The sequence below is a fragment of the Petromyzon marinus genome, chromosome 24, assembly GCF_048934315.1.
Source record: "Petromyzon marinus isolate PM22_M1 ecotype Great Lakes invasive population chromosome 24, UKy_Petmar_22M1.pri1.0, whole genome shotgun sequence".
In the NCBI taxonomy this organism is placed as follows: domain Eukaryota; kingdom Metazoa; phylum Chordata; class Hyperoartia; order Petromyzontiformes; family Petromyzontidae; genus Petromyzon; species Petromyzon marinus.
The window spans coordinates 17,968,050-17,992,074 of record NC_133690.1 but is presented as its reverse complement, the minus strand read 5'-3'; the positions used below and the strand labels follow the sequence as shown (position 1 = coordinate 17,992,074).

The window sequence follows — 24,025 nt, the reverse complement described above, 5'->3', positions numbered from 1 at the left end:
CAAACGCCCCTTTGCATTTTTCTGTGGTCAAAGTGGCACCGATTGATGCGCGATCCCTCCCGGTCGTGGTGGTTCTGTGAGTCGCACTCCGCCCGGAAAGACTACTCACTCAAACGTTGGGCCGGTGACAAGCTTTTTGGAGGACTTTTTATTTATTTGTGTTCACGTAGAAAGGCCTGTCGTCGAAGCGACATCTCTTAACTTTCCGAGGGTTTGTCTGGCGACTTTCCGCGTCGCGGAAGCGCCGGTGGAGCGTGGTTTTCCACGTTACGTAAAATAAAGACAAATCAAGTTGTATAAATGGTCTGCACTCACTGATCTGTCATCCTAAAAATAACGTATTAATTCTCCCGTCTCTTTCAGCGCACAGCTTCCTCCAGACGGCTTTACGCCGTACACTAAATGACTTTCAACATTGCCATTCATTATAAGGCCCTGCTCTGGTTTAGGTGTGGATAAAAATCAATTCTCCAATCCAGAACATCACCCCACAGCTTAAACGTGTTGGCGTCACGGCGCTTACGTAATCTGCTTATGTAAGATGTGCATCTTTATTTTAGGATGGCGCGATATTCATTATCTGGAAATGTTGGCTGTGAACCCCCGATAAGTATAAAGTGTTTTTTTTTCTAATTGCATTTTGTTTACTCGCCACATGAAGAGACATGCCGCAAATCACTTCTGCCTACACCCAGCGCCTTCTTCTGTTCTGTGGGCACGTCACTTAAGCAATGCTGCTACTCGTGTACCTGCTGCAGCTGCCGCTGTGGTTGACAGCTGTTTGTGTTTGACCTGGGCAGTCGGGGAATTGGCATCTGTGTTGGGATGGCAGGAATTCGATTCGCACCGGGATCTGGTACCGGCATTGTTGTGTTTGATCTGGGTTGCGTTAGGGAGGCTCTACAGGAGGAAGTTGGCAGACCTACAGGCGAATGACACAAAAATAACCTTGTTAAAGAATGTTGAAGATATGGCCAAACGTTAACAGGCGACGCCACGTGGGGCTGGAGGAATGCTGCCGTGCGGCATTTGCACCGCTCGCTCTCGCTGCGCGCGTAACTCCGAGACCCCGTCGCGGGTCACCGTCGGGCCGAGTGAGAGACGCGGGGGAATCCTCCGCTCGGAGCGCGCTCGCACGGTGTGGGGATGGGGGGCGTGGGATCACAGCCTGCGGGCTCCCATAAGCACCCTGGGACACGGACGTGGGCAACTCCGCGTGGCCTTGTGAGGAAAAAAGACAATTCTATAACAGGCAACGTTTCGGGCAATGGCCCTTTTATAACAACGTGAAAGGGAGCGGTCACAGTCGCGGTTGTTTTGCGTTCGAGCGTGGGTTTGAGCATGGAGGCGAGCATGGGCTCGAGCGTGAAACGTAAATCGTATCGATGCCTTACATGGGCAAGCACACACCCAGAGTAACCTTATTTGGACATGAGACACCTACTTAACATTGTTATAATTCAGGGGGGGGGGGTCCATATTTTCTCGGACTCGCGTGCGACGAAACCTCGCGGGGCTAGGGCCCCCAGCGAGGCGGCGTGCCCCGTGTGCCCGGGCAGGGCCCCCAGCGAGGCGGCGTGTCCCGTGTGCCCGGGCAGGGCCCCTAGCGAGGCAGGGCGTGCCCCGTGTGCCCGCACTGCCGCCGCTCAGAGAGGTGGCCCTCTCATCCGGACGCTTCCCGTCAAGGTCCACGCGGTTATTTCCACGTTGGTATTTAATCGCTGTGCTGCCTTAGCCACCTTCCCCGTTGCAAAACTACTAATAATAACGATGATTATATGCTTTGTTATGGGACGCGGTGGCGAGCTGCAATTAGCAGCATCCAGCGCCGTAATTAAAAGCGACTTTTCTCTTGTCTTCCTTTCGACGCCTTTCCCCGCTGCCCACGAAGCTGATGAACGACGCTGGCGATTGGGCCGTCAACGACGTCACACTCAACGTTGCGTCACCCTCGCTGACGAACCGGTTTGTGTATTGCATATACACACACATCTGTGTGTATAAAAGTACATTACATATTTAACTATATGTCATGTAGGCATGTATAATATATATTTATACACACGCTAGACAACCAACAGCAATGACTCCCCCGCTGTTTCAATAACGTTTTAATTAATGGATTTGTAAATGTACTTACAAAAAATAATCCTGCGATATGAGCTGTGGTGTAAAATGAAGATCAATTGAGAGTGGGGAGAATGAGACATGGAGAGAGTGAGAGAGATGGGGTGAGTGCGAGAGATGGAGAGAGTGAGCGACCGAGAGAGAGGGAGAGTGGAGAGAGGGAGAGAGTGCGAAATGAAGAGATGGAGACATGGACAGAGGGAGAGACGGAGAGTGGGAGACATTGACAGAGGGAGAGGAAGAAGCGACTGGTTTTAGACTCAGGGGGAGAGATGCCAGGTTGTATGCACATTCTAAGTATGTATGTTGAACTTATTTCGCATTGTGCGTAGCCAACCGTGATAATCGGAGGTCTGGGGGAAAGGACAAGCAACTCGACAACGATCCAGACGGGTCAACATGAGTGAATTGGGCCCCGTTCTCACCGGTTTTGATACTGCCCGTGTTTGCGTTGCTTCACCAGGGCGAGAACTCGAGTGAGACGGAGCATTAGTCTGACAACTTTGTTAAAATCTGGCTATCGCCTGATGAAGCTGGTTGTAATTACTGGCGAAACGTCGTACTCAGATTGTAAATGTTGCGGCTTGGCTCTCCAACACACCGGTGTGCTATACTAGTATACTACACGATACACTACACTATACACTACACTATACACTACACTATACACTACACTATACACTAGTGCTGTACTGGTGACGAATTGGCCACGTTCTGTTTACGTGACAACCCTCACTAGTTGGCTGTATCGGGTTGTGGCGGGTTTTAACGACACATTTATATATTTACGAAATCTAACCACAAAAACCTCTATTATGGATCATATTGGTCGCGAAAGCCCGCTACGTGTTAAACCAACTTTGTTAAGTTTTGATATCCAGTCAGTGTGAGGGGGCACACGGGATGTGGTGTGCCGGGGTGGTCGCTGGCCCGGGGAGACCCGGCTGAAAATAAAAGTCCTGCAGTCGAACTTGCTTGGCTCCTGTGAATGTCTGTGGTCCACGTGGGGTGGTCGTGTGCTCGTGTAGCAATTAACGCACTGCGCTACGAACACGGCGAACCGAGTTAGATCCCCCCCCCCACGGCCAACATCCGTGATGAGCAATGGAACCCATCCTGGGCATCCCCCTAGATCTACTCTGCATAAAATGAGTACCTGCTGCGGTACGCAAACACCAGCATTGGGGCGATTGAGGAAGGTGAGCAGGCGTGGTCCTGACCAAACCACCCACTCGTGTGCCCTTGTCAGCCTTCGCTCACCGCACCTGTCCCGACAGTGTGTGGCGACTACATGGGGAATCTTTGCCTTTGTGAACCTGTGGATCAGCGCAAAGCCACCCCGGTGATATGAGGAGTCGCGTTTGTTCTCTTCGTGTGGCTGAGCTCTAAAGTCTCTTTGAGGCCCTGCGATTCTGACACAATCACACCCTGGATCGCGAGGCGATATGGTGACTAGATATGAGAGTGTGTGCGCGCTCGTGTGTCGGTGTGTGTTTCACTGGCTGCGTGTGTCTGTACACACGGGGAGTGCTAGCGTAGGGGTAAGCACGCTGCGCTATGAACCCGGCGACCCGGGTTGGATTCCCGCTGACGGCCAACACCAGTGACGATTATCTGAACCGGTTCTGGGCCGCCCCTAGGTCGACTCAGCCTTCCAAATAAGTACCTGGTACGGTGTGGAAACATCGGCACAGGGAAGACAAAGGCGGTTGGGAATGACGCTGGCAACACAACCTCTTCATGCAGCAGCGTACAGAGCCTAATAGGTGATCGCTAACAGCACTTGCCCCCACAGTCTCCATGTACATACGTATGTTGCACTTCTTCCGTATCGTACGCAGTCGACCGTGATAATCGGAGGTGCGGGGTTAAGGACAACAAACTATGACACCAAAAGCAGTTTTAAAGAAATTAGTTTTCAATTTGAAAACGGGGGATCTTTGTCTTTGTGTTCCCGTATATGCGGGTACCCGCGCCGTGTACCCGCGCCATGTACCCGCGCCGTGTACCCGCGCCGTGTACCCGCGCCGTGTACCCGCGCCGTGTACCCGCGCTTGCCGCACCGTGCTCGCGTGCAGCCAGCCGAGCAGCGCCCTCACGGTGCCCGGGGGCAGCTGCCTGCGGAGGCCCTCCCGCTCCTCCTGGCTGCCCAGCCGCTCGAGCCGCTGGCAGAGCTCCTCCGTGAGGTGCACCACCTGCAGCCCGTCCCACGGCGCCACGGCCTGCGCCTCGCCACCGCCGTTCCTGGTCGCCAGCGCCCAGCTGCCGGCACCGCCGCCCGTGTCCTCCAACTCCTTCTCCGTGTGCTCCGACTGAGCTGTGTGTGAGAGCACGAGGTCATGGCGGGGAGCGGTGGCGCACTGGTTAGCGTGCCGCGCTACCAACCCCCCCGGCGACCCGAATTCGATTCCCGCTCGCGGCCAACGCCTGCGACGATTATCTGAACCGTTCCTGGGCCTCCCCTAGGTCGACTCGGCCTCAAATTGGTACCTGTTGCGGTGTGGGATCTCGCAGTCATTACACGCGCGGGCACACGTACGCGCATGAAGCCACGGTGGTGAGTTTCCGCCGCGGCTGAACCCCCCAACAAATTAGCATATGTCCCTCCGGATTGCGCCACATCTTTCAGCGTAATGCCCGACGTTTCGCTCCACGAAGCTTCTTCAGTTTCTGCCTCTCAGCCGTCAGGCTTGGTCGCCGTGAATGTCCCCTGCGTGCGCCGGTGGCCTGCCCCGAATCCAAGCGCCACGCGATTGTCTCTCATTCAAATTCGCCCTCCGCCTCACCGCCTGTTCCTCTTTCATCGGTGCAATTCCCAGTGTGCACCATTTCCCGTGCCTTCTTTGCGCACCGTTCATCCGTGAAGGATTGTCTTCACGTTCCGCGTCAGTGTCGCGGTGTCTCCGATCCGTCATATCGCGGCTCGCAAGCATGAAAATAGGTAACCCTTGCACGTTTAACGTCGTACATCTAACTGTTGTTCAGCTGGGTCAGAGCTCGGGGGGGGGGTGGGGTGGGTTAGCCTGGGGTCTCATTTGCCAGGGTGAGCTGGGTCACCGGTGTGCTGCTTTTCGTTGTCAAATTTCAATTAAAAAAGCACCTCGCTCTTCTTCACGGTACACGGACTCTCCACATGGTGTGTGAGTAAGGGCCATCACACGAAACGTCGCCTATTATATGCATTATCGTTTCAGCGCCACGGCGCTATTGACGAATGTAATAATAATTTGCATTACTAATTTGGCGCATTTCATCCGTACATCGCAATGCGCCGCTGTGTATGGAAAGCCAGGAAATACAGAGAAGCTGCAGGGTACACGACCAGAACCAGCCGGGGAGTAGAGGCCACTTAAACGAGGCGAGTTTCTAGGATGAAGAGAATGCCCGGCGTTCTCTCTGAGAGCAGTGGTTCACGTCCCGTGTTCCACTAGGCCGTGGGGAGTCGTCCGTGGATCTGATGCCAGGACGATTTTTGTCACGCGACACCAGACGGTTTGTTTTTGTTTGACCGCCGGTTCTCCACGTTGAGGGGTGAACAGTGGCCCGCGAGGACAGGACGGCTGGGAATCCCTGCCCGAGAAGTGGCCTCTCTCGATGTCCCCTCGAGAGCAGAGGTCCCTTCACCGCCAAGCGGCAGCCCGAGCGAGCACTTGCAGGGGCTGCACTTTCACCGCTACGGACACCCGCGACGTAGGACAATATCTACCGGCACCTTAAGCCTCCCATGTGTCACGCAGGCACACACCAACACCAAGAACACACAATCTGTTCTTTGCAGCCAAAAATATATCTAAATCCCAGCGCACACGCGTGTCCGTGCGTGCGTGTAATGACTCCGCGGTGTGGGGTGCGGGAGCGCAGCTGCGAATCCGCGCTGCGCTAGGAACCCGGCCACCCGAGTTCGATTCTCGCTCACGGCCATCAACACAAGTGACGATCATATGAACCGGTGTTGGGCCTATCCTAGGTCGACTTAACCTCAAATGAGTACCTGGTGCGGTTTGTAAACGTCACCACTTGTGGGAAACAAAGGTGATCTAAAAAATCTGAAGTATTTTTTTATTGTACCAGTTAAGGCCCACTGAGCTATGTAGCTCTTTTTTCAGAAACGACCTGGCCACACATGATACCTCAACGAAGTGGCTTATCTTGTGGAAATTTACACAAGCCAAAAACTCGGACGTGGTGCTGGGCACCCCCAGCACCACGTCCGAGTTTGCTACTCGCCAGCAGCACTTGCCCCAACAGTCTGTCAAGGCTGAACGGCAGGGGAGGGGGGGGTGTCGTCTTTGTCTAACGACTGCCAGTTCGCACGGGCGCGAGGGCCATTGTTTGTCCGTGAAACCACGACGGATGGACGAGCCGGTTTATTTCCCCTCCAGCTGACACGCAGAGAGAGAGATGGGGAAGCGGAGCGGTGGCGCCTCCACGTTCTCGCAGACGCCGATCCCCGGCCAAGCGAGATTATTCTCGCAGCAACTCTCGCCCGGTTGCAGGGTTGATGTTGTTGTTTGTTCTCTCGTTGCTGGGTTCATCCTCCCCCATGTCCCCTTCACCACGGGTGGCGGTGCTCTGCCTGCCGCTGTTGGAGGGTCCTCGGCAGAAATTAATGTTTAGCTCCAATTAAAAGGGAGGGGTGTGCGTGTGTGTGTGGGGGTGGGGGGCGGCTGAGCTTGGGGTGGTGTGGGTTTTTCAGTTGATAAAAATAAAGTGAGTGAAATGACTCGAGAAGGTATGTCGACTAGATGGACACGGTGTCAAGTTCCAGCCGGAGCAGTTCCGAACGCTCCTCTTGGCGTGCCACATCCGTCTCGCTTCATGTGTGTCCTAAATCTGCTCATAGCTTGACAGGAATATCGGGTGCGGCGACGACATCGGGCGAGTATTATTATGGATAGGCGGTACCTCGCATTCTAGTGGTAGTGCCTTACGCCGATAATCCCTACACCTATCCATCCACGTAGCAGCGTTTCTAGAAATATCGAGAAATGAAGCCCTGGATAGAGATGCAGTTGTGAGATGAGAGAGCTATTTGCGGCCACGAAGTTTCTTGCTTGGCTTGCTAATCCCTCGCGCTGCCACTGGGTGGCATTTCGGAGGCATGAGCTGCGGGATTATTCTTCATCAACATCATCATCCATGATCTATCAATCAGCTGACACCCCCCCCCCCCCCGTACCGCTTGCATGTGTAGTAGCACCTTTACAAAGGGGTGGTGTCTGACCGTGCCGCGTTTCACCTGGATTTTAAGACGCTGTGGAAAGTAAGACGCATCCCAAAACGTGTGCCCAGCATCAACAAAGTTGTATGAATCTGGTTTCGTGCACACCGATTGGATGACACGAAATATTGTTTGCTTATTAATCGTGTTAATAATTCTCTTCACCCCGACGCTATGATTATTCTGTGTTGTGTCTCGTATAATGTTGCGTCCAACTAGGACCCGTATCTAACAGAAAGAGCGAGTCCTTGTTTCTAAACATTTGGCAGTTCACCAGAATTGGTTCAAGCGAGCGTGACTGTTCATGAGACACTGCGTTTTGCTTCGTCTTCAATTCATGCTGCTTACATTATTCACTCCCAGAAGTCCGTGCGACTGATGGGATGCGTAAAAACATGAACAACAAAATGTGCACGGACAGATATGGGAAGTCAGATAAATCGTCTGCGTGTAATTTGCTGTCTGTATTCTCCACAACGACACTCCTAATTACTTATGTGATATTGGGTTATACGACGCGCCCCCAATCTTTGCTTTAAAATACAGGGAGAGAAAAAGTGTGTGAGAATGTGATATCGATATGACGCTCTGCCTCTTCACACCTGGGCAGCCGTGTGTGTGCCAGTCATCTCAGTCAATCCATGACACCTGCTGGGTCTGGTTCCGTGACCTCTTGCCAGCGGGCCTTCGATACTTTACGCGGTCTCAGTGCACCCAGCATGGTACAAGCGCTGTGGTGAATTCACCCCCCCCCCCCACTTCATGGTGAACGGCGGTTGTTGTGCTTACATGTGTGGTTAGTGGTGGCGCATTGGTTAGCACACCAATCCATGAACTTGGTCAACCTCGTGTTTGATTCTTGATCATGGGGAACATCAGTGGGAAGTTTTATCGAAACCTGTTCAGTGCCTCCCCTAGGCCAACTGGGTGTGACGCTGACCACACCGCCCTCGATTGCGACGTGCCTGGCTTCACAGGTGCTACTCGCGAACAGCACTTGCCCCAACAGTCTGTCAAGCCTATACCGGGGTACCTTCGTCTTTATCTTTGCATGTGTCAACCTGTGAAAGTGTGCTATTATGAGATTAGGGGCCTTATTGCTCATCTGTATTTGCACAGTGGGGGGAGATGTGTCCCAGTGGTTAACATCCTCCACGATCAACCAGGCGACCTGAGTTCAATTCCCGGCCACGGCCAACATCAGTCTGGAGCTCCCTTGCCCGAACTGCAGCCCGGGCTGTCGGTTCCCTGCCTCCGATCGCACCGTACGTAGCACGGCTGGCTACATACGGTGCGAAAGAAGCTCCACATACATACATGCAGGTTCACGCTCCTCCTCCTCTGCTCGTGACTGACAACACAGGCACTGCACACACCCGATTTGCATATTGTAGTCCCGCAGACGTCACGCCACCGTTCCCCACATACGGTGTACACTGGCATTACTTACCCTGACGCGTCATCTGTAATAACAGGGGAACTTAGGGGATCTTTATCTCTTCGCGATTATTTGTAGGAATGCGTGTCTAACATTCAGGCATGGCCTGCCTACATCCATCCTGGGCTTAACCAGACTGGATTGTGTGAGGGCCTCACGTCCTTGAAAGATCTAGACACAGTCCCATCGTGAGCTCCTCTGGCAAGCGAGGCTGCGTCGATTGGGTTATGTAGCCCGCATGCCCAGCCATCGCATGCCCAAGGAGATTATGTTTGGCCCGATCAAGAGGGCTTAACGGGCGCGGCACGGGCTAGAGAAGAGATCGACAGACTTGGTACGGAATAATGCGGAACTGATTGGACGTCCAGATGACTGGCACCAGCTGTTTCAAGATCGGCCTCTGTGTAGGAGGTTCGCGAAGGACGCTACTGGGGAGTTTGAGGCAGTCGCCCGCCAGTAACAACGGATGGCAGAGGATCGACGCTCACAACAACGAGTAGAGCGCCATGCAGATACAACGCATAAAGTTGGCACAGTGGGGAGCTCAGTTGGTGCATCTGCCATTCATCTCAGTCAGTCAACCCATGGTACATAGGTCTGTTCCGTGACCTCCTGCTAGTGGGCCTTCGACACTTCACGTGGCCTCAAAGTGCTCCTAGCCTGGCACAAGCGCCGTGGTGACGTCACGGCAACTTAGTGGTGAATGGCGAGTGTGTCGTGTGTGTGTCTCGAGTGGCATTATGTGTACACTTATCTGCAGTGAGTGACCATGTGGGCGAGTGACCGCGAGAGTGAGTGACGGCGCTCGCGAGTGGCGAAACGAGTGTGTGTGTGTCATTTGATGGGTAGTGTGTGCACACTTATCTGCTGTGTGTGTGTGCCTGTGCGCGTGTGTGGCCGTGTGTAATGAGTGTGTAATGCTTCTGGCTTAACCCGTCTATCGAGACAGCTGCGCTGGCCTCCGCCCAGATCCCCGTGCCTACACTTGTCTCTGCACATCACAGCGCGCCCCGTTGCACAATCGCTCATTGTAGGCTGTACACAATAATAATAATTTCCGCGTTTATTTTCAGCATTTTATCAAATGTTTTTTTACCAACATTTTCTTTCCAGTTCCTTCAGACGGCGATGACTCACTTTTCCAGTCGTATGAAAATGTGATCGTGCTTTTTGTTGTTGCTGCTGCTGCTGCTGGACTTGCTGATGGATCGAGTAAGATTTGGATATGCGTCATTGGACCGTGGGCTTGGATTGTGTAAGTGGCGTGCGTTTAAGAGGCCTACCGGTCTATCTTGTTCCGCCTTCACAGGGCGCGATCAGAATGAGGGCCAAGTGGCTTCTGCCAAAACTATGATCATAGTTTGTTGTATTGTCTTTTCTTTTTACCTCGGCTCATTCCGAGAGTATTATCGGCGTCTTGTCATTTGTGAGACTCACAACCTCCTCCTCGTCCTTCCCCCTCCTCCTGCTCTATATTTCTTTTTATGACCAGGTGAGGCTCGAACTATGTAGCTCTTTTTTTTAGAAGCGTCCTGGCTTACGCAAATGATAGCTCAACGAAGTGGCTTATCATCATGTCGAAATGTATAGCAGCCAATTGATATAAACGCATGTTTCTAAATGTGGAGGGAAAAGCCAGAAAAATCCACGGGGAGAGAGACACGCAAACTAGACATATACAGCAGGCGTTAGGGTCGAGATTGAACCCACCACCTCCTATAAACCAGGCGAGGTAGTTAACATCTCGCCACGGCACCAAGAACCGAGACCATGGCCATTGCCTGGCCTCGTGTCATCCCACTGCTACTGCACATTCGCAGCAGCAGTAGCAGCGTTCAGGCTACACCAACTTTTAAGAGACACTTAAAGGCCCCACCCAGCTCCTTCTTAAAGGCTCCTCCCTCCTCTTTCTCAGAGGCCCCTCCTCTTTCTTAAATGCCCCTCTCCCCCTCTTCTTAAATGCCCCAGCTCTTTCTCAGAGGCTCTCAACTATTTCTTAAAGGCGCCACCTGTTTTATTTTTTCGCCTGGCTTGTGAGCCGCCACAGGAGTCACGGTAGCTGACATCTGTGAAATGTTGTGCGCGCTGCGAATTGCATTTTAATCATTACGATTATTCTTGTTAAGAGACTAAGTGTCCCCGTGTATACCTAAGGGCCGAGAGAAGGGAGGATGACCGAGATGAGCGATTGAATAAGAAGGCAGGTGAGAGCGGGTTGTGGTGCTTCTGGGCAGCTGAACTCGACAATGAAAACGACGTTCCAATGCGTCCTTGAAAAATAAAACAAGTTCTCAATGAGCGCGTGCCACCTGCCGTGCCGCATGGATTGGAAGTACGACCATGGGTGAAAGGAACCGAGGAAGTAAACGAGCTTAGGCACGCGCAGAATGCCACGAAGAGTTGCAAGCCTTTGGATTCGACAGAGAGACGGGACCGGGGGAACGCACGCGTGAATTATAGAACGCACGCGCTTAGAGACGGCGCTTTGACTCTTCCAGAAAGTACGCGGGCATGGCCGGGACACGGTGGCTGATGGTGACGATGTTGATGATAATAATAATCATAATAGCGTGGTGGGTGAGTGTAGTCCTGGTGCTGCATTGACCTCGCGCCAGTCAGGAACGACGCGAAGGTTGTCGCCCCCGAAGGGCTCTGATGACATGTAACGTTGGGCCTACGTTGGAAGGCATTGATCCAACGTCTGTCCAACGTTGGCACAATGTTGGGTGACGTTGCCCCAACGTCGGTCCAACGTTAGTACAATGTTGGTTGACGTTGGCCCAACGTCGGTCCAACGTTGGGCCAACGTCTATCCATAGTTGTCTCAATGTTGGGTGACGTTGGCCCAACGTCGGTCCAACGTTGGCCCAGTGTCGGTTGACGTTGACCCAACGTGGCATGTTTAATGGGTAGCGCGCTCAATCAAAACACGTACCTAATGGGGCAATCAGGACTTTGTGAGCATCACATCCGTCCTCGTTCACTGGGCCTGTGAGCTGGCGTCGATGCTCAAATCCCGGCTGCTCGCTAATTGCGCCCCGCAATGACAGCTAGCGCACGGTCGTGCGCTTTCGTTGCTGAGCGTTAATTACACGGGCGCGTGCGTGCGCGTGCGCGTGTGCGTGCGTGCGCGTGCGCGTGTGAATGTGCAGGACAGTAGTGCAGTGGCTAGCGCGCTGCGCTACGAACCAGGCGACCCGTGTTCGATTCCTGCCGCACGGGCACCAACGCGAGTGACAATTGTCTGAACAGGTGATGGGTCTCGTGTAGGTCGACTCAGCCTTCACCGAGTACCTGGTGCAACGTGTAAACATCAGCACTGGCGGGACAAAGAGGGGCGGGTGTGGTGGTGGTGGAGGCCACACCACCCCCGCCCCCCCTCGTGTGCCGTACTCGCCTTCATAGTCGCTCGCTAACAGCACTTGCCTCGACAGCCTGTTGAAGGCTAGACGGGGGATCTTTGTCCGTGTCGTCTCGTGTAGCCGTGTATAGCGCTCGCATCATTACGAAGCCGCACTCAATGCTCGCTGGGCAGCCGCTCGCTAATCAGAGCCACATTTACGGGACGAGATTATTTAGTTATATTTATTTATATATTTATTTACGTCTCTTTTTTCTCTCTCTCTCTCTCTTCTCCGGGTAAAATTCTCACGACGCCCAAGCGGCAGGCGCACGGACAGACACTGCCTCGGAGAGGCAGGGTGGGAGGGAGGTATCGATGACGCCGTCGCAGCAATTAAATCTGAGCAAAGCCACAGCGGCCATTCGCAGCAGCAGCAGCAGCCAGCAGCCAGCAGCAGCCAGCAGCAGCCAGCAGCAGCAGCTCCTTCTCCTCCCAGGGCAATTCCATCGCGAGACAAACGGCGAGCCCGGTGATGCACCCTGGGCTGAAATGTCATTCTCCTCGGCGGAATGCGCACTAATGGGCTTACCTGCGGGGACCACGGGGGGGGGGGGCACTTCAAATGCCTGATCCCCCCGCCACACACTTCTTCTTCTTCTACTTTCGTATGCAATTGTGAAAAGCAACAGTTTTTATTTTTCCTTAATGATCGTCCCCCCCCCCCGTCCTCAACGCCGCGTCTCTGGTAGTGCGCACCGACCGCGCGTCGCTGGCCCCCGTGTCCGTGGCTCGTCCCCCCCCCCCCACCACCTGCCTCTAACGCCACTCGTTAGCGCTAACGAGGCGTCGTCACGTGCACGCCAGGCACAGCCTGTGCTGTCCGTGGCCGTTGAGGAATGCAGTTCATCCTTTGTTTTGTATTCGTGTGGGTCTCGTTGCTGTTGTTGCTGCTGCTGTTTTTGTAGATACGTATATGCGTAAAGCGGGCGAGTCAATATGAACACTAATTGTCACCGAAGAGCGAGACGTTGGTAGATATCCCGTTGCTGTGTTCCGAGTGGCAGCGGCACGCGGTGATTCGCGGCTCTCTGCGCCTCTGCGCTCCCCCTCTTCGCCCATTGAAGTGGAACTGAAAGCACAATTCGTGCTGCTCACACCAGCATTGGTGCATCGGTGCTCAGCCCCTGTTTACGGCGCTTCATATGACGTGGGAGAGGGGGGGAGTATATCCGCAAAACAACCGCGGTTGACTTCCCCACACAGTGGTGTCTATTTTATCGACCCCAAAGGGATGATGATGATGATGGGCTGAGTCAACCCTCCCTAACCAGGATTTGAACTCTCGTCTTTCCGACTGCGAGCCGCTTGCTCTGTCGCTGAGCCAGCTGGTCGGTTGAGGATGCTACTGGTCAAACGAGGAGTCATCGATTTTAACCGAAGCAACGTTGCACGGACGTGTTTGTGGGTGGGTTTTTTGTTCTTTCCGAGGAGAGATGGAGAGGGGCAGGAGAAAAGAGATCAGAGAGGGAAGAGCGTTGGACAGAGCAGAGACAATGCACAAAGAACAGCATCTCATCGATGGCGGTTCAATGCTGAAAGTCATTCACAAATTTGGTGGCGTTTGAAAACGGTGAGTTTGTGAATGGAGGGAGGATAAATCAGATAGATTGACCAATGGATGCATGGATTCGTGATTCGATGGCTTGATGGTGGGATGAGATTAGCGGGAAATGAATGAGGGAAGGATGAGAAATGGATTGATGAATGATGAATTGGGTGGAGTAATTCATGGATATATGGAATAATTAATGGATAGCTAAAGAAATGTATGGACGGATGTATTTATGGATGGATTCAAGGATATGGATAGATTGATATATTGAGAAACATATGGACGTATGAATAAACATATAGATGTATTAACTAATGGATTTATGAATAAATACATTCATTTATGAATGGATGAATTGAAGAAGAATGGATGGATATAAGCTAGGATTGATGGATGTGAGCATGGTTTGATGACTAGATTCAAGAATAGATGGCTTGCTGGAGGAATGAATGGATTATTAAAGTCACAAATGTATGATTCAATGATTGCGTGAACGTGTGGCGCTGGCCACAAGTACCTGCTATGATCCCATCCACCTGCTGGATTGCAGCCGCCAGCATCCGGCTCGCATCCGACTCCATCCTGTGGGAAACAAGAGCCATGCCACGTGCGCCATGCGCGAATTACAGTGACTCAATAATTGTGATAATTAATCACCAATATGATTATTTATCCAGGAGAGCAGCACGGAGTCATAGTATCCGTGTCCAGACGGCTCCTGCTGCTGCTACTGCTCCTGCTGCTGCTGCTCCTGCTGCTGCTCCTCCTGCTGCTGCTACATTGGGTGTTAATTTTAAAATGTTTTCAGCCAATAAATCATGAGTTGTGTTTATTATCATTATTATTTGCATGTGGAGGAGGAAACCGGAGCACCCGGTGAAAACCTACGCCTTGCACGAGGGGGCAACACTCTATCCCCGTACAGATGGAACAGCTGGTGATTAGTCCCCACTTCGCTGCAACGCCTTGTCCTGGTGAGCCAGGGATACGGCATCTCTCGACGCCCACGGGACGGAAGGGAGTTCCCCAATAATCCGTGTGCGGTGATCCACCAACCCCTCGTTGTTGCCTCGACAGCGAGGGGTGAGTCGTAGCCACGTGCGGCGTAGCTACCATCACCGCGCGGCTGTTGATGACACAGCTGCCTGCTGCTGTCGCTATTATTAATATCGTTGTGATTTTAAATTTGTTTCTTGTCCTGTTTTTTTTTTGGGGGGGGGAGGGGGGGGTGGGAGTTTGTCGTCTCGTTTGTTTATGCTTCTTCCCAGTGGGGGGTCATGAGTGGGTTTTATGAACAGACAAATCGCTGAATAATTCAGAGAAAATTTGTTATGGGAGGCCCCGCGTGGCGCCGCAGGACGCCACTGGCGGAGTTTGGTGGTCGCCCACGTGGCCCGCGTGGGCTCCTCTCGTGGTCAGGGCTGTTGACGAGCACTTATTAAGTAAGGCCAGAACCGCACCCGAACGCCTTTGTCTCCCCGGTGCCCATGTCTACGCACCAGGTTCTGCACTCGTGTAAGGGGAAGCCCAAAATAAGTTCAAGGATCGTTTTAGAAATGTCTTGTGCATGATGTCTAGTGAGCCAATCACTGTGCTGCTGCTGACTCGCCCCCGTTTGGACCTTATCAGCAGATCCAGGCCTTAGCCGGGGGTGGAGGCTACGCTGCACGTGACAGCCTATGACCCAGCACTTTGGACGCAGCAGTCAGGGTTGGTGGATTATATACAGATGGGTTGTGAAACTCTCTTCGCGAAGAGATCCAGGAGCTGCCATGCACTGGCTCGCCAGGAAACAAAAAAGCGGTACAGCAATGTGTGGACTAATCTCCATCTGTAACATCTGTATGGGATAGAGTGTTGCCCTTCGCACACGTGGCTACTTTCTGATGCCTACCACATGTATACGCACTTATTAATTGGCCGATAACAAATTAATATGTAGAGTAATGCAGAGCTTAGACAATTGTCAGTCGTGCTGGCTCATCACCGCCTGGGTGCCGCTGCCTTCCAACTTTGTCTGTGGCTCCTCGGCGATTGTGAGATGCAGTTTGCTTGAACGACAACACTCTGTAAAATAACCATTAAACAAATTACTTTGGGTTATCAGATGTTATTTCCAAATTAATCTCAACAGTGGTGCCCTGCTAGACTAAAGTTCAGCAGAGGAAATGAGTGACTTCCTTCACGCGATTAGCACGGTTGGCTACGTACGGTACGAAAGAACATCAACGTCCATACATTGGACCCATTTCTACAGAGGGCCCTTGCCTATACACATCTGGCAGTTCACCAGCTCTGGTACAAGGAAGACTCACGTTGCTGATGAGACGCTGAATGTTGAAACCAATCCTTGCCGATAGACACGTGGTAGTTCACCAGCATTGATAGATATGGCGAGACAAATGTGGTTCTGAAGGTCGCAGTCAGTATAGTGTGCGCACGTCTTTCTTTTTGATCCACACTCGCACGGAGAGAGCTCGTCTTCACGTAACGGCAAAAAGCCAAGGCAATGATTTTTATATAATTATCAGGCGGCTCTGGCGGAGATAAACTTTGTAAAGGGAACACACGGGACGAGAGAGAGAGAGAAGGGAGAGAGTTTGAATTAAGGGATTTATAGCCAAGAAAATTAAGCGTCTTGTAATTACCAGCGCGATAATCATCCGAGCGCTTTCTTCACAGAACGCCTTGAGACGCTGACACGAGCCAGGATCTAAGACTACACGCGCGTGCTGCAGCAGCAGCAGCAGAGACGGGAGACGGCGCCCATAGAGTCTCTTAGACTGCTGGGTCCAGACAAGGGCTGTTGCTTAGCGAGCGATCTATTCAGGCCACGAGCACGGCGCACGGAGAGGGGTGATGTGGTCACCGGCATCCTCACTCGGTCGCCCTTGTATCCCCCAGTGTTGATGCTTACAATCACACCAGATACTGAACTGATTTGAGGCTGAGTCGATCTAGAGGAGTCGAAGGGGGGGTGGAGGTTGGAAGGGTGGGGACGGCGGGGGGGGGGGGGTGATGGGGAGGGGGCGGGAGACGGAGGCGCCAAGACCGGTTCAGATGTCACTCGCCACTGATGTTGGCCGTGAGCGCAAATCGAACTCGGACCGCCCTGTTCATCGAGCAGCGCGCTGACCACTTCGCTCCCCACTCAGCTTACGCACAGCACGTACACAGCAGATACAGCGTACACGCACAGCACATACACAACAGATACAGCGTACACGCACAGCACGTACACAGCATATACAGCGTACACGCACAGCACGTACACAGCATATACAGCGTACACGCACAGCACCACAGACATAGCCAAAAGACCCCCGTATAGCCTTAACAGACCTTTGGCGAAAGTGCTGTTAGCGAGTACCTATGAAGGACAGAACGGCAAACGACGGTGTGGGTGGCAAGCACCGCGCCCGGCCGCCTTTGTCTCCTTCATGGCGATGTTTACACACCGCACACCGGGTACTCATTTGAGTCGACTTGCTCAGACATACCATTCACACACACACAGACACACACACACATAGAGACGTGTGCATAGGCACTACACCTTAGAATACAATGCGTGAATTTACAGAAAGGCTGGCTTACTCTGGTCGGAGCGGTGGTGCGGTGGTTAGCGCACTGTGCCTCTTTAAATCTGGCGACCCGAGTTGGATGTCCGACCCACGGACGACGTTTTCTACTCTGCAGACTTCGATGCGCGCGGTGAGTTTCCTACTGTAAACGACTCGTTTGACAGGTAACGAGTCACGGCAGAGTGTGTTGAACCGCCCACGATACTAATCCAGGTGAGGCTTACCTGCCCTCATTTCCATACAGCGCCAGTCGCCACCCATAATAGCAGTGACACAATCGCACCTCACTTGTGAGCCCGTCCCTTCCTCGCTCCTCTCAAATCCCTCCGGTCTCTCCCCCTCCACCCAAAATATCACCCCCCCCCCACGCCCCTCCCCAGACCCCGCCCCACCTCTAAGCAGTATGGAAGAGTAGGCCAAATAACCCTCTAGAGCTCCCTCGAGTGGACGTTTTTTTTCCGGTAGCAGCGGAGCGAACTTGCGATTGCAGCGCTGCGCCTTTAACTTTGCAAATCTGCGTCGTGATTGCACGTTGCGGTTGTTTTAATTGAGCGCTGAGACCGGGTCTCAAACTCAACATAGCCCGGAGCTAAGGCTCGCCTACTGTACCACGAGCTTTCACATTCAGCCTACAGTGACCTCGTGTGGAATATTAATCTGCTGCTGGATGAGGGCATTCCCTCCCCACACCGCGTGGGCCACGGTGGGTTTCTTTGACCCCACTTCACCACTCCTGCCAGTGCAGGTTGGTGAAGTGGCGATGAAGGTGGTGGTGCGGTGATCAAGGCCGGTTGTGACACCACAGGCCAACAAAGCCCTGCTGTCGACCGCCGTGTTCAGGAATTCAACTCACACGGGCAGGGTCTCATAGCCGCACTGGGCTGCTATAACAGGGTGCCGGCAACGAAAGTAACCAGAAGAGAACATTTATTGTTTGAATTCGGTACAAAAAAAAAACTTCGACATTTCAAGAGCCGCAATGCCATGTGCGGTGAATACGAGACCGGCGGTGGTGTTTAATAAAGAACGTCACGAAGCACCAGTCCTTAAAGAGCCACCGCAGCGGCTACGGAGCCGCAGGGTGTCGAGCCCTTGGGCTATATTCACTGGCTGGAGGCCGTGTAAGATGTTGATTTTAAAGTCTGCGCTTTGCAATGCATGCCCCCAAAAAAATATCAGTATAAAACATATACACATTCCGTGAAAGTAGTCTTGCACGTATGCATTCGGGTGAATGCGGTTGAATGATCTGCAGAAAGGGTTACGGCGGTATGCTCCGACAGCGGTTGATGAATATTCAGGAGCGCGTGGCCTCGCGTTGCGATCTGCGGTCGTGGTGCGCCACGTGGGGTGTCTGCCCGTGTGATGCGGGCGACGTTGGTTCATTCATCCCGATGCGTCTCCTTCACCAGAAGCACAATCGCAATGGCATCTATTTAATCACACGGAAGGAATCCGGTGAGCTCTCTGTCACACATGTCCGGTAGGGTTTCGGGTGTAAACGTTACAACAGTAGGCGAGCCTTTGTTGTTGTAACAACGTTACCCCCACCCACAACGTTACAACAACAAACAACAACAAACAATTACACAAACACGATATGAGTGTAAAGCATAGGACAGGTAAACAAATAACTTTAAATATCTACGGGTAGAAGTAAACTCATGTTTTTTTATGTTTAATCTTACCACGTAAAGCCCACTGAACTATTAACTTATTTTTCAGAAGCGACCTGGCTACACATCCCAGCAGTCCCGCGGCCTTCCGGGAGCTTATAATTGCAGCAGCATTGATTCAAAAGCAAGCAAAACTCTGCACCGGTTTCGACATTCAGCGTCTCATCAGCAGAGCCACGCCAGCTTTGCATCATCATTGTTGGCGGACTGCCAGGAGTTGATTCAACGCTCTCTCGCGACAATGGAAGCAATGAACACGATTCTTTAAAACACCCCCACCCCTCCCCACCCGTCTCTGTCCACCCAGCGGTAGCAGTGGGTAACACCATATTCTTGGTTCTTCCGGTAAAGTCACGGAGATCGAAAATTAAGATAAAAAGAATAAAATAAAATTATATTTTTTTATAATAAATTTTAAATAATGAAAACAATAACCAAATGAGTCTACGATCGGCTGGTCGCGTGTGGTGGGGTAAAGTGTGGGTATAGTGATACGTCTTCTAACACGCCTGCTCAGCGTGGAATATTAGAAGGCTAGGCCAAATGCCCTCCATTGTATTAAACCATCACGTCAGAGCAGCATTCTGTAGGTTCGCGGGGCCCTCTAAAGCTCTCCCCGCGAAGCTCTCTCGTCATTGAGCATTCAGCTCCTGATCCTGCTGCTGACCTACAAGGCGCTCATTGGATGCGCCCCGCAATATCTACAGGAGCTGATCCGTGTTCACTCTCTAACGAGGTCCCTGAGACCTTCAGATCTCCTGCTTCTAAGCACTCCGAGGTCAAGGCTCATTTTCTGGGGTTGTTGCCAATGCAGCGCCTAAAGCTCTGGATATATTTTTAAGTCCTGTCTTGAAAACTCACCTCCTTAAAGTGGCCTTTACCTCCCCTAGCTCTGGCAGTGGACCCTGCAGGCTCTGTGCATTTCCTGCTTGACATACAACGGCGTTAGTGTGTTGCAATATACGGATGAAATGCGCCACTTTATACAAATGTAAAGTGGCGCTTTTCCCCAAGCCTCCGTCGCCACGTCTTACCATCCTGCGATATAGTAATTATAATAATTATAATATAAATTATAATTATTAATAATTGTTATATTTAATTATTACTGATAATCTTCTTTGGTTCTTTCGGTAAAGTCACGTAGAATGAGAATAAAATAATAAATTGATAAAATAAAATAACACAATAATATTCTCACGACGTTTCGGCCACAACACAAGCGGCCTTCATCAGGTGAAGGGACGAGACTGTCAGACTGTCAGACAGTCTCGTCCCTTCACCTGATGAAGGACGCTTGTGTTGTGGCCGAAACGTCGTGAGAATATTATTGTGTTATTTTATTTTATCAATTTATTATTTTATTCTCATTCTACGTGACTTTACCGAAAGAACCAAAGAAGATGAATCCTTGCAGTCACGAAAGCTTTAAATCGAAATATTACTGATAATGACTATAATAATCCACCCAGCGCCTGCACTCGTTGATGAGTGACGTCAGGCCATCATCCCTCCCTCTCCAAAATCAGGTGGGATTTTTTGGGGGAGGTTAGATCGCATAAATATAAATGTGTCGTTAAACCCGCCACCACCCGACACAGCCAATTAGCAAGGTTTTGTCACGTAAACAAAAACGTGCCAATTCGTGACTAGTTCAGCACACCGGTTGTGTGTTGCAGAGTAAACCCACAACATCTACAAGTCGACAGCGACTCGTTGTTAAACCATCCCTCCCTGTGCGCTGCCCCAGCCCAGGTTTTTATTCAAAGACGTAAGCCGATATACATCCGGGAGCAGGAGCGATCCTGTCACTGCCAGTTAATTTCAAAAGATCCAATCGTGTTGTTTGTTTATATTTGCGCAGAGGGTCCGATGGGGTGTGTGTGTGCGCGCGTGAGGGTGTGTATGTGTCGTTGCTAACCCGCGGGGTCGTATGAGTGATCGTCTTCTCTCTAGACAGACGTCGCGAGAAGTTCTCTTCAAATTTAGAGCAGGAATCGCCGCCACATGTTGGCTCAGAGGTAAAGGCACAGCCCTGCAATTTCTCGCTCGCGAGAGCTTAGAGGACGCGATGTGATCCTCCACTCGAAGGGTAAATTGTCGCTACTCTTCCACGCTTAGCGATTAGTACGGTTGGCTACGGTTGGCTACGTACGGTGCTAAATAAGTTGAACATGTATGTATAGGAAGAGGTTGTAGTATACACACCCTTTGGAGAGAGGCGGGGGTGGGGGCGATATTTAAGAGACGTGCTCACAGTTTCAGCTGCAACGCGGTGAGATTGAACCGGCGACCTCTGTTCAGCGTGCTGAGCGTTACACCGCGACAGCATCAATGCATCGCCACGCGTGTGATGCACAGGGCATCGCGATTCTCCAGTTACCCAATCACAATCGTCATCATCGACAGCCACGTTCTGTCCGCAGCTGGATGAAAGCCTCACGACGCCATCCCCCACATCTCACTTGACCGCGTGAACTGGTCCCATTGCTCCAGTGCGCGTACACACAAACAAACACACCTACACAGGAACGTATCTCCAGTGTAGCCCACACAGGCTGTTAGGTCAAGTGCTGTTCGCACTCTCACGTATATATACACGCACATTTACACTGCCATATAAGTGGCTCTTGTCTCAGGCTAGGTGCAGTTTGAGACCACGTGAAATGTATATACACAAAGGCAAAGATCCCCCGTATAGTCTTAACAAACTGTTGGGGAAAGTGCTGTTAGTGAGCACCTATGAAGGCCGGAACGGCACACGAGGTGTGGGTGGCCAGCACCACGCCTTGTTTCCCTTGTGGCGAAGTTTAAGCACCGCGCCAGGTACTGATTTGACGTAAGGGAGGCTCAGGACCTGTTCAGATAATCGTCAATGGTGTTGGCTGTCAGCGGGAATCGAACCCGGATCACCGGGTTTGTAGCGTGGCGCGCTAACCACTGCACTACTGCCCCAATTTCCTCACCCCACCCCTCCCCATTACATTACCGCTATACACGCACAAACACACATACATGCAGATGGACATACGTTATGGCCATGTTGTTCACCTGGCCTGTCATAACCACGTGCTTCAACCTGGGCTATCACAACCACGTGTTTGAACCTGGGCTATCACAACCACGTGCTTCAACCTGGGCTATCACAACCACGTGTTTGAACCTGGGCTATCACAACCACGTGGTTCAACCTATGAAATCACAACCACGTGGTCCAACCTGGGCTATCACAACCACGTGGTCCAACCTGGGCTATCACAACCACGTGTTTGAGCCTGGGCTATCACAACCACGTGGTTGAACCTGGGCTATCACAACCACGTGGTTGAACCTGGGCTATCACAACCACGTGGTTGAACCTGGGATATCACAACCACGTGGTTCAACCTGGGAAATCACAACCACGTGGTTCCGCTGCAAAAGATTCGTTGGACCAGAACGACTAGCGCATGGAGTTGATTTTCTCGCAAGACGCGAGGTGGCAGTGGTGCAGCACGGGAAACCCCAAAAATCGCTTTCATTCAAATGTAACAAAAACAAGTTGGTTATACCGCGTTGGCATATGGCGCATACAAACAACGACAACAACAAACTCAACACACTCTTCAATGACAACTGCTCTAATATATATCAGCCGACGTTTCAGGCAATGCACCTTCTTTATTCACAATTTACTCCTTTGCCCAAACATGTGCCGTTTTCCAACTGCACGTGCAATCCCATTTACTCTTTGTAACGAGGTGAATGATGCCATATCAGACATGTTAAGTTGTGGAGCTGGTGTTGTAGAGACGACGCAGAGATGATAACTGAGTACAATGGGAACAGGGCGGGGGGGGGGGGTGGAGAGGAATTTCTCCGCGCGAGACTTCAGCCTGATTGTAATCGAGTTTAACAGTGGGGAGTTCATGGCCGGTGCTGATTGCTGTCCCAATGGGCGTGCTCTTGCAATGCGAGAAGAGGAGTGGGTGCAGTGGAAGTCGAATTAGCGTTGGTGTGTGCGTGCATTTCCAATTAAAGCCATGCAGAAAACTATGCAATATTGCACCCCCTATTTAACGAAGGCCACTCCCAGATCTGTATTTGATGGCTAATGATGGCTAAACACTGAAGCATGGTTCGGTCGAGAGGGAGCCAAGCAGACCAAAAGACCCAGGGGCACGCTGACGTGGAAGCCAATTTTGCCGGTGTGAGTATTTCTGCACCACAAAGTATTATGTTAAGACTATGCAGTGGTAAAACGTTTATTTTGAAGGGGCAGCACGGCGCATATCTTCGACCCGTGAAGGGGACCAGTGGCTCTGTTTGTTACGAATAGTCATAGTAGGTTGTGTGAGACCACCTGAGGCATGAATAGTTTAAAGAGGGTAACAGGTGGCGATTTGAATGGTGACTGACTGCGTGTGAGGGGAATGGTGAAGGGAATATTTCGTCGTTGTCGGGGGAATGAATACCACAGCCTTCTGGGACCAGGGGCGAGCGACACTGGACGTCCACTCGACCGAGGTGTGCGCGACCATTGGAGATTCAAGATCCTGGTGCGACACGAGGCCCAGGTGCGAGCAATGGAAGGTGGCGCGTGGCGATCGAGCGGCGTCCGCCTCCCGTGACGGCTCGATGGGACGTTGGGCTGCGACACGAGGCTGAGAAGTGGGGACGCTGTCTGTCACGTGCCACCGGCAGACGAGTGGACACGGGCCTGAGGCCAGGAGAGAGGAGTTGGACACTCTGGAGAGGAGGCAAGCAATAGCTCACCTGAGGGTTTGTGCCTGCTGATGTGGAATTGCAACGCAGGGCAGTTACGCGTTACATACTTGCATTGACCAGCGTGGTGAAGTATGGTCAAAGGCATGGGGAGGGGGGGGGAGGTCCTCGTCCAGCAGTGGCGACTACGGGCTGTGCTCCGTGCGTGGTCACAGCGGGCAGTGTTGAGAGGCAGATGTGGAGGTGTCGCGCAATGCGTCGTTAGCAATCGTGATTGTGTCAACTCGTAACGCGGCGCCACTGCCGCCGCACGCAATCCG

The 24,025-nt window shown here is 52.1% G+C and overlaps 2 protein-coding genes across 2 annotated transcripts in view; one reads left to right on the top strand and one right to left on the bottom strand.

Moving 5' to 3' along the window:
• Positions 1-2,571: 2,571 nt before the first annotated feature.
• On the bottom strand, positions 2,572-17,647 carry LOC116945443 (liprin-beta-1-like). The gene is made up of 3 exons (XM_032959755.2): positions 17,339-17,647; positions 14,259-14,323; positions 2,572-4,444 (listed from the first exon to the last, which is right to left on the bottom strand). Exons 2-3 carry the CDS (start codon positions 14,320-14,322, stop codon positions 3,996-3,998), a joined length of 513 nt encoding a protein of 170 aa, XP_032815646.2. The 5' UTR covers position 14,323; positions 17,339-17,647; the 3' UTR covers positions 2,572-3,995.
• Positions 17,648-23,017: 5,370 nt separating this feature from the next.
• Positions 23,018-24,025, top strand: part of LOC116945644 (liprin-beta-1-like) — a 73,718-nt gene continuing 72,710 nt past the window's right edge. The window contains exons 1-2 of the mRNA XM_032960165.2: positions 23,018-23,190; positions 23,461-23,557. Coding sequence (XP_032816056.2) covers positions 23,116-23,190; positions 23,461-23,557 — 172 coding nt within the window. The 5' untranslated portion in view covers positions 23,018-23,115. The remainder of the gene's footprint in view (positions 23,191-23,460; positions 23,558-24,025) is intronic.

Bases quoted from the DNA above. Each gene is read 5' to 3' on its own strand.
- LOC116945443 (XM_032959755.2), bottom strand. From the start codon at position 14,322: ATGGAGTCGGATGCGAGCCGGATGCTGGCGGCTGCAATCCAGCAGGTG. The intron at 4,445-14,258 runs GTACTTGTGGCC...TCTCACACACAG, and splicing joins GGTGGATGGGATCATAGCAG to CTCAGTCGGAGCACACGGAG.